General features: G+C 36.3%; 1 protein-coding gene across 1 annotated transcript in view; it reads left to right on the forward strand.

Annotated features, from left to right (window-relative positions):
- Positions 1–1,348, forward strand: part of LOC110026901 (U-box domain-containing protein 25-like) — a 1,668-nt gene extending 320 nt beyond the window's left edge. The window contains 2 exon segments of the mRNA XM_020728104.1: positions 26–1,042; positions 1,045–1,348. Coding sequence (XP_020583763.1) covers positions 26–1,042; positions 1,045–1,235 — 1,208 coding nt within the window. The 3' untranslated portion in view covers positions 1,236–1,348.
- Positions 1,349–13,152: the final 11,804 nt, after the last annotated feature.

Genomic DNA, 13,152 nt, shown 5'->3' on the forward strand with positions numbered 1-13,152 from the left:
GCAGGAGGAGTCCTCGATATGGCGCCGCCGCCATTAGACCTCATCGGCGTCCAAATACCTTACCACTTCCGATGCCCAATTTCTCTAGAGCTGATGCGAGATCCAGTAACAGTATGCACCGGACAGACCTACGATCGTTCCAGCATCGAATCATGGTTTGCGATGGGAAATATCACATGCCCCGTCACCCGCTCCCCTCTAAGCGACTTCACCCTCATCCCCAACCACACCCTCCGCCGCTTAATCCAGGAATGGTGCGTCGCCCACCGCTCCCATGGCGTGGAACGAATCCCCACCCCGAAACAACCCGCAGACCCCACCCTTGTCCACCTCCTCCTCACCCAAGCCTCCGCCGCCGATAAGTCTTCGACGACAACCCGTATCGAAGCGCTCCGCCGCCTCCGTGCTCTGGCCTGCGAGTCGGAGAAGAATCGCGCGGTGGTGTCTACTTACTCGCGCTCGGGAATTGTCGAGATGGCGTTCGGCGCGGATCTTGATTTGGCGGTTGAGGCGATGGAGGTGTTGGCGGTGGTGGCTGTTACTGAAAGGGAGAGCGCGATGGTGGCGGGGAGGCCGGAGAGGGTGGCGAGGCTGGCGGCGATGATTGGACTGGAGAGATCGGCGGAAGCGCGAATCGGAGCGGCTGCATTGGTGGAGGCGATGAGGACGGCGGAGGCGAGGGGAGCGGTTGGGGGAGCTGATGGGGTGATTGAAGGACTGGTTGCGCTGGTGGAGAAGGGGGATTCGCGGGAGGTGAGAGCTGGTATGCGGGGATTGTTCTCGCTCTGCTTGGCGAAGGAGAACAGGGGAAGGGCGGTGATGGAGGGAGTGGCGGAAGCGGTGGTGAGGAGGTTGGGGGAAATGTGCTGCGCGGAGAGAGGGGATTTGGAGCGGGGGCTTGCGACGGTGGAGCTGTTATGTAGGGTGGAAGGGGGAAGGGAAGCGGTGGTGGGAGTGGAGGGAGCGGTGGGGGCGTTGGTGAGGGCGATGGAGGGGAAGGCGACGGAGAGGGCGGCGGAGCATGCGGCGGGGGCGGTGGTGGCGGGGGGGGGGGGGGTGGGGGGGGGGGGGGGAGGGGGGAGGGGGCGGTCGTCACGCATCTGCTGTTAATGGTGCAGAGTGGGTGTTCAGAGAGGGCGAGGAGGAAGGCACAGATGCTGCTTAAGATACTCAGGCCGGCATGGCCGATGCAGGATTTGTTCTCGAATTCTGATGACTTTCTCCGACCTATATGAATTTAGGGTTGGGTTGTGTTGTGTTGCGTTTTGTGTTGTGTCATCTACAATTTGGATGATAATTGTATTTAGTTTCAGTTAGAACTTGAAACAATTTCTTTTGAGAGGTTAAGATTTGATCTGACAAATTCTTTTTTTTTTTTTTTTGTTTGTTTGAAATGTTCGATTGAATTTTAGTGTTTCAAGAGAAATTGTACATTTTGGATTGACTAATTTCACATTTATTATAAAGGATATGAACACTCTAATTACGCACTAGGGAAAGGCTGAGGCTAAGCTGTCTGTTCGTGATTATATCTTTATCAACTGTTTTTCTATAGAAGATTACAGTATTGACAGACGATTTTTTTTTATTATTATTGGTTAGCATTGGTGCTGAAAAATTTAATAAGATTTCAGGTATGAAATGTTTTCTACATCCATTTTGGTGTAAATCTGCCTAGCCAGCTCGAACTTAACTTGTTAATGAGCTCATGAGTCAAGCTTATCGAACCACAAGCTTGAGCTTGAGCTTGTTTATTAATGAGCTCCAGCTCTAGCTTGTTTATTGATTGAGCTCTAGCTTGAGCTTGTCCTGACTCAATTCATTGGCTTGCGAGCTGGTTTGATTAGTACTTCACTAATTATGTTGATGAATGTTTGCCATTAGATAGAATTATCTCTATAAAAGAAGATTATAAATTCGCATATTATTTTGCCATATATTTATTTTCATATATATGCTTTTTTTTATCTTATATATGTATGTATGCATGCTAATTGATATCAATATATGTTAAAATATTGTACAATAAAGATATTTTGTGTTGGATCTTCCACTTATCATATGACTCTGAGCGTAGCACACGTCAATGAGAATAAAGAAAGAAAAATGGAGAATAATTGAGCGATAATAGTCAACCGACTTGAGACTGATTGCTGATTGAGCGGTCAACTAAGAGTCAACAAACTCAAAAACGGGCTGAACCATACTTGATTGGCTTGAAGACCACTCAGGTGGAAGCCCACCTGCAAATGACCTATCAGATATTCATCAATTACATGGCATGAAACCGATTGATTGGAGGTCAATCGTTTAAAGAGGATCAGGTGTGTGATTGTCATTTCATAATAAACATATTCCTTTCTAAATAAGTAAATATTAAATATAATAGAGGTTATTAAAATTACATATTAAATAATATCATTCCTCTCTCATCCCTCTTTATAACAGTCTATTTGGTGCGGCTTATATGTCGTGGTGCGGATCAAAAATGCAACATGAAGCATTTGAAAATTGTGGTGTGGTCGTGTTTATGTGAAAGCCATTTGAAACGCAGATCGCGGGTTCGATCCCGTGATCCATGTTTCTTCACGATATGTTTATACCTACCCTCTCTCAAGCCTCTCTCCCATTTTCGTCTCTCGTAATTGTTGTCGTACCCTCTCTCCCCTCTTTCATCTCTCACAATTTTTTCCTTAAACTCACATAGGATCCTTTGATCCTCTTCGATCCAGGGTTAGAGTTTGGTTCCTTTCTCTTCTCTTCTTCCTCTCCCCTCTGTTCTTCAGTGTGTTCTGGATCATTGGTTGGTGATTGTTGCAGTGAGCTTGCCTTTCCCAGTACATCTCCCTTTCCTCTCTGATCTACGGCTGGATTTGGATCATTTACTTTTTTTTTTTCCCCCACAGTATTTTCTACAACCTTCTATTGAGGCATTTTGATTTATGGTTGAAATTTTTGGCTCTTTATTGTGTTATGATGTTTTCAGTTTGTTTTGTTATGATGCTGGAATTTGGGATTTCTCAGGGTTAGCTATGCATATAATGTTGGAATTTGGGCTTTCAGTTCTCTATGTTTTATCTGGTTAGTTTGTGTTGTTAGATTTTGCAATTTTATTGGGTTCTCTATTATACTTTCGATTTGATTGTCTTTCTTCCTTTTTCAATGTTCAGTTGATGGATTTGGATAATTGTGTTGTGATGTTGGTTGTTGCCCGAAATTTGGTGGAGATGGTGATAGAATGTAAAATTTAATTGAAATACAAATGAGTTATGTGGTAGTGCTAGACTACCCTTGTTGATGGAAATAGTGATTGTGGTCGTTTCTTAAAATGATGGATCGGGATGTGTCGATATGGATGAGGTGGTGTGTGGTAGAGAGGTGGTGTGGTATGGATGTGATGGTATGTCTTGTCAAGCTGATGATGTGTCGATGTGTGGTATGGAGGTGGTGTTGTAGGGTGGTGTGTGTTATCAAGGTGGTGATTTGTTGGTGTCTGGTATAGATAATGTAGGTGTGATGTGGATGTGGTGGTGTAGGGCGTGGAGGTGGTAATGTGTGGTGTGGAGGTGGTGTGCAAGTTCTTAAGAGTGTAGGGTGGTGATGATATTATGGCATTATTATTTCTCTTTGAGTTGGGTAAATATGTTTTTATGACAAATATTTTTGTTGATTAATTATTTTCATGCTAGTAATACAATATTTAAGTCAAAAAAAAGTTGTTAATTTGCTAAGTGGGATAGATATACAAAAATAAAATTTTTCGGATTTTTGCCTCAAGGAGGTTGAATTGAGAAATAGGCCAACAACCTATTTCAACAAGGAGATCTGAAAAAATATTATCAAAAAATTAAAAAAAAAGTATAGGCAAGGAGTATGATAAAATGCAATTTAAAAATAAATGGGATCAACTATGAAAAAAAATGAAGCGGTGATCAACGGGCTTGGGATGAGATCCGATAAATGAACAATTGATGTTTCAGAGGAATGATGAGTAGAGAGACTACAGGTGAGCATTTATGGAATATCCACAGTTTTTATCAAATTTTCAATTCAAATGCATCAACATATCCTATGACTTTGTCGATGGTGCTAGCTGCAAAAAAAATTATAGTGGCATTGATCCTAAGTTGGAAGAGAAGTTATAATGTATGTTTGGTGGTGTCGTGGCAATGAGTAATAATGCATGCACTCTTAGTGAGGTAGGGTTTGGTAGCATTGCTAAAAACATGGATGTTGAACAAACAGGTGATTCCAATGAAGGTCATAGCCTGAACCTCAATGAAATTGAATCCACTAGCCAATCAATGAGTCTAAGGGTTGAGAAAAAGAAAAAGAGGGTGTTGCTTTCATCAGAAGCCAGATTTCACAGTTGGTGGCATCATGCACCAATGACTATGACCCATAACAAGCAACATCCATTCATCATGTTATGCAAATTCTTGAGGCAACTCCAGAAATTTATAAGAATATGTCGTTCTATTTGTTCTTTATGAAGTTACATGAAGACCCGACCCAGAGAGTTTTTCATGATGATGACCCCTAGCCAAAGGGTGCATTATTTACATTATTTTCATGCGAACGGGAACACTTAAGGGACACTTGAATTTCATTGTATTCTAGTTGAACATTTTATATTTGCTTTTTGATGAGTCGTTGTCCATATTGCTTTGGATTTTTATTTTTCATTGAAATGTTGTTAATGCTTGTTTGCATATCGATTTTTCATCGTTATGTTTTGTATTTACTTCTCCAATTTTATTTGCATGTGGTGTTTGTTTATACAATTATATGATAATAGCTAAATTGGTGATTCTATGTGTTAGCTACATGGATGCAAATAGAGAAAGATGAAGAAGAATTATAGCTGTAATGTGCTTGATGTATGAGCATTATAACTCATACATAACACGCTCTCCTTGCATGACATCCTAGTGCATTGGTGACAAGTAGTTTGAGGAGTTGCTTGCAGGCCACCCAACAAGATTACAAGTAATGTATATTTATTTTCCTTATGCATGTATTCTTTACTACTTAGACGGTCGATGAGGCAACCACAAATAATAAATGTAATCTAAATATTGCACTTTCTTTTGGTTTTGGAGTTCTATGATGAGACATTCAATCTTAAAGGTTCTTTTGGATGGCCTATATGTCACTATTGGTTCTTGTTCCATCTGAAATCCCAATGAAAGCAGCCAAGCTCCTCAATTTTTTTGAGTGCTATGGTTTTTAAGGTTTTTGATCGGTCTTTTTTTGGTGATATCCATATGTGACACACACGAGTTCAGTATTACGTGAGTTAAAGTCAACCAAAAACCTTTTCTTATAAGGTCTGGTTTCTTCTTGTAGTGATAGATTCATTGGTTTATATACTGTATTATCTAAGTCCTCATAATTGCATAAAACTTTAATAGATCACTTATATTGCTAAATTTTACTAATGTTATATGTAAAGGTGTGTGTTTTGTGTTTTTGAGCCTTCAGGAAACATGAGCTCAATGATTTCGAGTACCTCTAGGGTGTTGTGCTACTACTGCGAACTACAATGTTCCCTACTTACTTTATAATAGCCACATAGCTATGAGAGACAATTTTACATGTGTCTAAGGAGAAGAACAGAAAACTGAGACTTCTTTAGGTAGGTAGATGGGTTGAATGATTCCATCACTGAGAATGATCGGGTGTGGAGAGTTTCCCTGGAGGATAGCTTATCTTGGGATATATGTTGACTGCATTTTAAACATACTATTATCTTTATATAAATTGTTATTTTAATGGTTCTTTTTTTACTTTTGATAGTCGTGGTAGTTACTATTTAATGAGGTTTCTTATTTTATTTTGTAATGTTCGAATTAGATAATTGCTTTCAAGTAGGGCTGTAAATGAGCCGAGCCTGAGCGAGCTCAGGTTGGGCTCTTGTTCGACTCGTACGAAATTGGCTCATGTTCGAAATAGCTCGGCGCTTGTTCGGCTCGTACGAAATTGGCTCATGTTCGAAATAGCTCGTGAACAGTGTGTTCGTGTTCGGCTCGGATACTATTTTTCTGTTCGTGTTCAGCTCGTGTTCGGCTTGAAATTTACCCGTTAGAATATAAAATTATTTTCTTAATTTTTATTTTAAGAAAATTAATTAATAATTTTATATAAAAATTTTTCAAGAGCAAATTTTATACAATAGTTCATTACATTTTATATCTAAAAAAAATTGATTGGCTAAAAAAAATTACAAGAGCAAACTGAATACAAAATTTGACACAATAAGAATATTAATATTATTTTCAAAAAATTTACAAAATAAAAACCAATTTATTACAAATTTTATACTTTACAAACAAAAAAAGAGGACAAAAAATATAAATAAAATCTCAAATAAAAATCTAAATCTAAAAAACAATTCTATTGAAAATTTCAATAAAATTTACATTTAATACATATTCTCATGCTTTACATAAACCTAAAAAAAATAAAAAAATAAAAATACATTGAATTTAAACTACAACTTTGAATTAATTCTTCGATCTTTATGATTGATGATCCAATGTTGATGGGGGAGGTTCAAAAACGGAGGATCCGCAGCCGAGAATTCTTCCGATGACCTGAAATGAAGCAAGACGTTTCGTCGGCTCCTGTAAAAAGGTTTCAGAAAGAGTTGAAGTTAGGCCATAAGCTATTTGTTATTTAAATTTTAAATGTTACTAAGCAAAGAGAAAAAAGAAGAAGAAACTCACAGAAAACAAAACAAAACATCTATACTAACAGAAATTTTGTTACTCTTGCAATGTTCATCAATAGGAAAACAATTAATATGTTTCCCTAAAAGTTTTAAAAGAGGCATAAAAAAAAGATAAACAACGCGCATGAGACTGACAAAACAGTAAGATTGTATTCAAGCCCAGCTTAATTAGCACCATAATATATGTAGCGATTATATGCTAATATAAAAACGTGACGATCACATATGAGCGATTAAGTATAAATTATATTTTCAAGGGACATCAACAAATGAAATGAAACAAAGAAAATAGCATAGCAAGGCAAGGTAAAGAATGTCCGTCGAAGGAGGTGTGGCGCAAGTACCTTATGAAGCCTAGCAATTTGCTCCTCTTGATTCATATCTTTGAATTCCTTCTGAAAATCTTCAATAATTTGAAACTGGAAGCAAAAGTCAGAAGCATATTTAAAATGTTGAGAAGTTATGTACCATGATGCAGAGTAGAAACAAAAACATATAGCTAAAGAAAATCTGCAGTAGGTGGTATGTATGTAAATGCTGTTTAAAGTCTTGTAAAATCTGCACAGTATCCATGCTCCTGAGAAAATGATTATCAGATAAATCCTTTTCAGTTTGAAAAGTTGCAGCATATTTATGATTCTTGATAGGTGTCCTGATAACGATTATGTAAATTAAAATTTGTCACTCTTATCTCTGGCAAAAAAGGAGGAATTCGTTGCCCATGACATGAAAGATGCATATATAGCACATTAGTGCTTTAAACTTATTCATGAAAAGGTGTCCCAAGCATGAATATGTCCAACGCCCGAGCAATTAGGGCTGTCAATTTAGTTTGTTGTTCGTGAACAGCTCGTGTTCGGCTCGTTCGTTAAGCAGCTCGTTATATAATAACATATTACATATATTATTTATATAATTATATATTATATATATTTATGTCTAAATTTAAATCATAACACCTCCTGTGACAATGTGGTTAGTGTCTTCTTTTGTATATATTTGATCCAGGTTCGAATCCCACACTTTACATCTATTTTTCTCAATTTTAGTTTAACGAGTCAATTTCAAGCCGAACACGAACATGAATATTTAAATTGAGCCGAACACGAACACACTGTTCACGAGCCGATTTCGAACACGAGCTATTTCGAACGAGCCGAACACGAGCCAAGCCTGAGCTCGCTCAAGCTCGGCTCGTTTACAGCCCTACGAGCAATAGAAAGCTTATTCATTTGCTCTTCTGTTAGTACTAAGCCAGCCCTTCCAACCTCGAATGCAATAGTTAAAACAAGAAGCAATATTGAGCAAGAAGCAATATTAATATTGAGAGAGCAGGAAAAAAAAAAAGGAAGATTTACATACATACCACTAAATTCCAATGTAATCGCATATCTAACACCTAAACTTCAATTTTTACATATATATGTAAAAAAATATACTTCAGGTATTAGACAAATAAATACATGAAAACTAGGTCATGTATGTAAATGCCCCACCCAAGAAAGCCAAAAAGCTTAAGACTGATTATGTAATTAGGTGGTATGTAGGTAAATGTCAACAGCCATTGCGAAAACCATTTTCTCCGTCACGAATTCACCAGCCGCAAAATTCTTGCAAAAACCATTTTCAATAACTGCGGGCATAAAAAACACATTTTAAATTTTCAATACTATGAGAAATTAATATTACAATAGTCTCAAAGAACATCCTGATCACAATTTTAACAAGGATAGTCTGAATAGGTTTAAGAGCAATGCCAAACCTGCAATAGTTTTAAGAGCAATGCCAAACCTGCAATATCAAATAATCGAATTTTCCACCTGCAATATCGAACCTGACTAGAAAGGAGAATTTTTCTAAAAAAGTATTATTTTCAAAATTACTATCTCCAATAGCAACAGTCATATCATCTGTCTGCTCTTAATTAACATATTTATCCCAATCTTCTGTAACTTTTTTATATTCTTATCTTAATGGTTGCAAACTTGTGTTGTCTTCCAAAATTAAGAGTAAAAGTAATCATCTTAAAATATTTTTTATATTATTATCTTAAAATGGTTGCAAACTTATGTTGTCTTCCAAAATTAAGAATAAGAATAATCATTTTAGGCAACTTCATGTCAACCCAAATTTATAAACAAGATAGATAGTTTGAAATCATTTCATGTCAACCCAAATTTATAAACAATGTCACATAGCATACATGTTGAACTACTACACTAAATTACCTGTAGCAATCCAATCGGTATAAACCTTATTGCACTATAAGATTTAAATATTGCCAACAGAAAGTTTGACTTAAGTTTTGATGACACAAAATGTCTTCTAAATTCTAGACATTGCATTTCCTAACCATAATAATTAAAAATTGACATCTCCTACAGCAAGCATATATAAAGTCTCATACGCTAAAAACATCTTCAGTATGCTAACCATAATAATTAAGAGTCTTACAACAAAAATCAAAAGTTTAGCATTTCCATCTTACAAAAAAAAATGAAAAATTCTATTTTCAACCTGCATAAATGAAAGCCTACAACAAGCATAATTAACATACACTAAAGTTCAACATTGAATCTAAGAACCCATGACAAAAAATAACATCTTTCGTAGGTGAAAAAAATAGAATGAAACCGTACAGTAAGCATAAAGTTCAGCATGCCCAAAACTCTACTAGAAGAAGTGTCAAGTCCCAACATCTAGTTATACACATATGTTTGAACCTTCTATTAATCTACCCGGGCAAAGTCACTTGAAGTTGTTCCTCTTCCATTAATTCTTGCTGACACAAAAAAATATATATATATAAATTAATGATAAGAACATAAAATGAAAAGATTAACATATGCTATAAATGAAAACTATTTCATAAAGAAAATAAGAATTTGCTCGAGCCTCAAAAGTTATAAATGCTTACTACTAGCTGCAACCATTGTCATTCTTGTAGAAATTTTCATGTAAAACGTCAAACAAATCTTCCCTATAAATTTTGGATGGATACCCTACAAACTGCATTTCATCTCAACAACAGAATATCTGTCAAAACCACCAATAATTTCTCTATCTAAGTTCATCATTCCCCACAATTCTTATATCAGATCTCGTATATAGAAAAAAAAAAACATATATATAAACGCAATTGACATGACTGCACAGATGTCCTGCCGAACAAGTTCACAATTCCTCACCATTCTTTCAGATCTCATCCAAAGAAAAAAAAAAGACGAGACTGCACAGCTGCTCTGCCAAAAGGCCCAAAACCCTACGAAGTTAGGTTTCGCAAGAAAAAATCTAGATACATCAAAAAAAAAATTCAAGAAAATTTTAGATAGAGGCGAACCGAAGATAAATATGAAATATTAGAGAGAAGATATTCCAAAATAACACCTAGGTAGCCAAACGAGCGACCAAGCAATCGAGCCGACACAGACTATCCAAAGAGAAATAGAAGCCGATATTAGAAGATGAACGGAGACGACAAACCCTAGGTCGTTGCGGCCGAAAGGGTTTCGAGAGAAAAACAGAAGGAAGAGGTCGCCGAACCCGAGAGGCGAGAAAGTTCGAGAGAGGAAATAAGAATGAGGAGGCGGGGGTTAGGCTTAGGGTTTTCTTTAGAATTTAGGTAATATAAATGTTAAAATATTTTAATTATTAAACTTATATTTTATATATATATATATATATATATATATATTCGAGCCGAACACGAGCTTACACACATTTGTTCGTGTTCCGCTCGTTAGGCTTAATGAACGAGCCGAACACGAGCTGTTCGCGAACAACGAGCCAAATTGACAGCCCTACTTTCAAGTATGAAATATGCTAGTATGAGCAGTTCTGTTTTAAACAACATTACAGTACAATGGCAGAATGATCATTTGTCAAGAAACAGCTGCATCAGCACATATGTTTTAAAACTGCAACAAAAAAAAAACAGACAACCAATTTATCTGTAGCAATTTTTTGTCACACCAACCGCGCAACAACTTTTAAATAAGTACCCCAAGTCTCTTTATTTCTCTTGTTTCATTTGATGAGTGTACTTCACTAAACAAATCTAAGTTCAATAAATATATAATTTTCATAATATGAGAGAAATGTTGTCTATCATATCTGATTTGGTCGAGTAATGCGGTGGATCACTGCTTCAGGAACAGGAGCACTTCCATGAATTGTATTTTTTATTAGACTTGCAGTGGATGAATAGTATTATAATTTATTTATTTTTTTCATTAATTTTTTACTTGTGTTTTTGGTCTATTTTGCTTTTGCTTAATTGAAATTTTTTTTCAACAATAATAATAATAATAATAATAATAATAATAATAATAATAATAATAATAATAATAATAATAATAATAATAATAATAATAATAATAATAATAATAATAATAATAATAGTAATAATAATAATAAAGTGGAAGTAAAAAAGCAAAAAGCTGTTCTGCTCCTGTTGGTTTGGTGTAGAATGGAATGTTGAACCATGTGGGAGAGAGGAAAAGAGAGCGCGATTCATGAGATTAACATTGCTCACTTTTTGATCATGCTTATTTTCTTTTAATATTAGTAATGTTATTTCAAGAAAATATTTGTCTCTTATGTGGTTGAGGGTCTGTTTGGGGTAGCTGCAGCTTATTGAATAATCTCTTGATAAGCTCTTGATAAGCTGATTAAAATTAAAAATAATTTGTTGATAAGCTAGGTGCGGTGGTTATTACAATTTTTTATTTTTTATTTTTTTTTTGGAAAAGTCAAACCGTTACCAGAAAGTTATCACCGCATCTAGATAGTCTGTCAAAACACATAAGCTGTCAAAATACAGTTTATCCAAAAAGATCAGTTGTGTTTTCAAAACATCAACGCATCAAATAAGCTGTCACAAACAGATCATGAAGTTCTGTATTATTACATATTTAACATCTAAATTCTTAATTTTATATTTATACCGCCCAAAGCATAAAAAAGAATTACTATTTAACCTATAAGATGTGAAATGCATTGTGTAATAATAATAAAAGTTTTAGGTGTTTGATATGTAAATACATTAGAATTGAGTGGTATGCATGTAAATTTTTCATTTTTTTCCGTGTCAGGCCGCCATAAAGGAAAGACAAGGTTGGAACGAGGATGGGACAGTCAAAGAGATCATAAAAGGTAATAACTCCTCCACAATTTTCCAGTATAAAAAATAAATAGATAAATAAATGAGGGAGCACTTCCCCTCTCGACTAGTTGGATATTACAAAGAGTTGTTGGCCAATCATTTACTTGCACATTAACAGTTGAGTTATCTCGAAAATATGCGTAGGGCAACAAACATCAATGTTGCAAATCCAAACCTTAATTTCATACATTAACTTTAATGCCCAGTATTTTGAACCAGATGATTTTCACAATGCAATAGCTAGAAGATAATTGTACGTATCAAAAAATATGTCAACATGAATCTCAAGGCAAATAAACGGTTCAGGAGGATGATATTGACAATCGAGCATAGCTGTTGAAGACCGTTTTCAACTGGAATTTGGCAAAGGTGTCTTGTTTGAATAATTGGCGAAACGTGTCAGGAGATGTTTGGTTGGACGGGGATCAGTCCTCAAGACGATCTACAGGAGGCTCTCTTTTGGATTAGATATCGATCGAGTCAAGGCTTACCAGACGATTGCAACTCTCATGGATTGAATCAGTCTCATGTTTTATTATATGTGAATAACTCCATTATTACAAAAAAAAAAAAAAAAAGTCTTACTAAAAAGTTAATAATGAGGGGATTTAATACTCCACCAACAATTTTTCATCATCCAGTATGAATCTCAAGGCAATATTTTGAGCAAGAAATATTCAAATTTTGATAAAAAATTATCAAGAGCTCCGATTTCAGTAAACATATAGTCAAACTAACCGGCTCGATGAGGATTTTTGAACTAGTCCAATCCGAATTAGATCAAGCTCGGATCAAATCATTAAACCAATTTTGGAGGATTTCCGGAAGCAATTGAAGATCAAACGGATGTCGAATCTAGTGAGTGCATAATTGAATCGAGTGTCTAGAAAAGACGAATCCAACGAGCCCAAGATTGCTCAATTCTGACATCATTAAGGCACTCAAATGTCCAACAAACATCATCTGATACAAACATCATCTGACATCATCTGATCGAGGGAAGCTCTCTGGATCGTTCGATCATAATGGTTCATATTTCTGCATTAATTGCTCCCAAAGCACTATAAATAGAATCTCGCCCCTTACGTGAAAGAAGAGGCTTAAGAGAAAACTTGAGGCTTCGAGAAAGAGCTCAAGTCCAACATCATCCCTACCATCGTCCACCTTCATCGACCACCACTGACGATCGGCGACCACCGCCGACCTCTGTCAACCACCGTCGACCATCGTCGACCACTGTCAATCACTGTTGACC

The sequence above is a fragment of the Phalaenopsis equestris genome, unplaced genomic scaffold, assembly GCF_001263595.1.
Source record: "Phalaenopsis equestris unplaced genomic scaffold, ASM126359v1 Scaffold000403, whole genome shotgun sequence".
Lineage (NCBI taxonomy): Eukaryota > Viridiplantae > Streptophyta > Magnoliopsida > Asparagales > Orchidaceae > Phalaenopsis > Phalaenopsis equestris.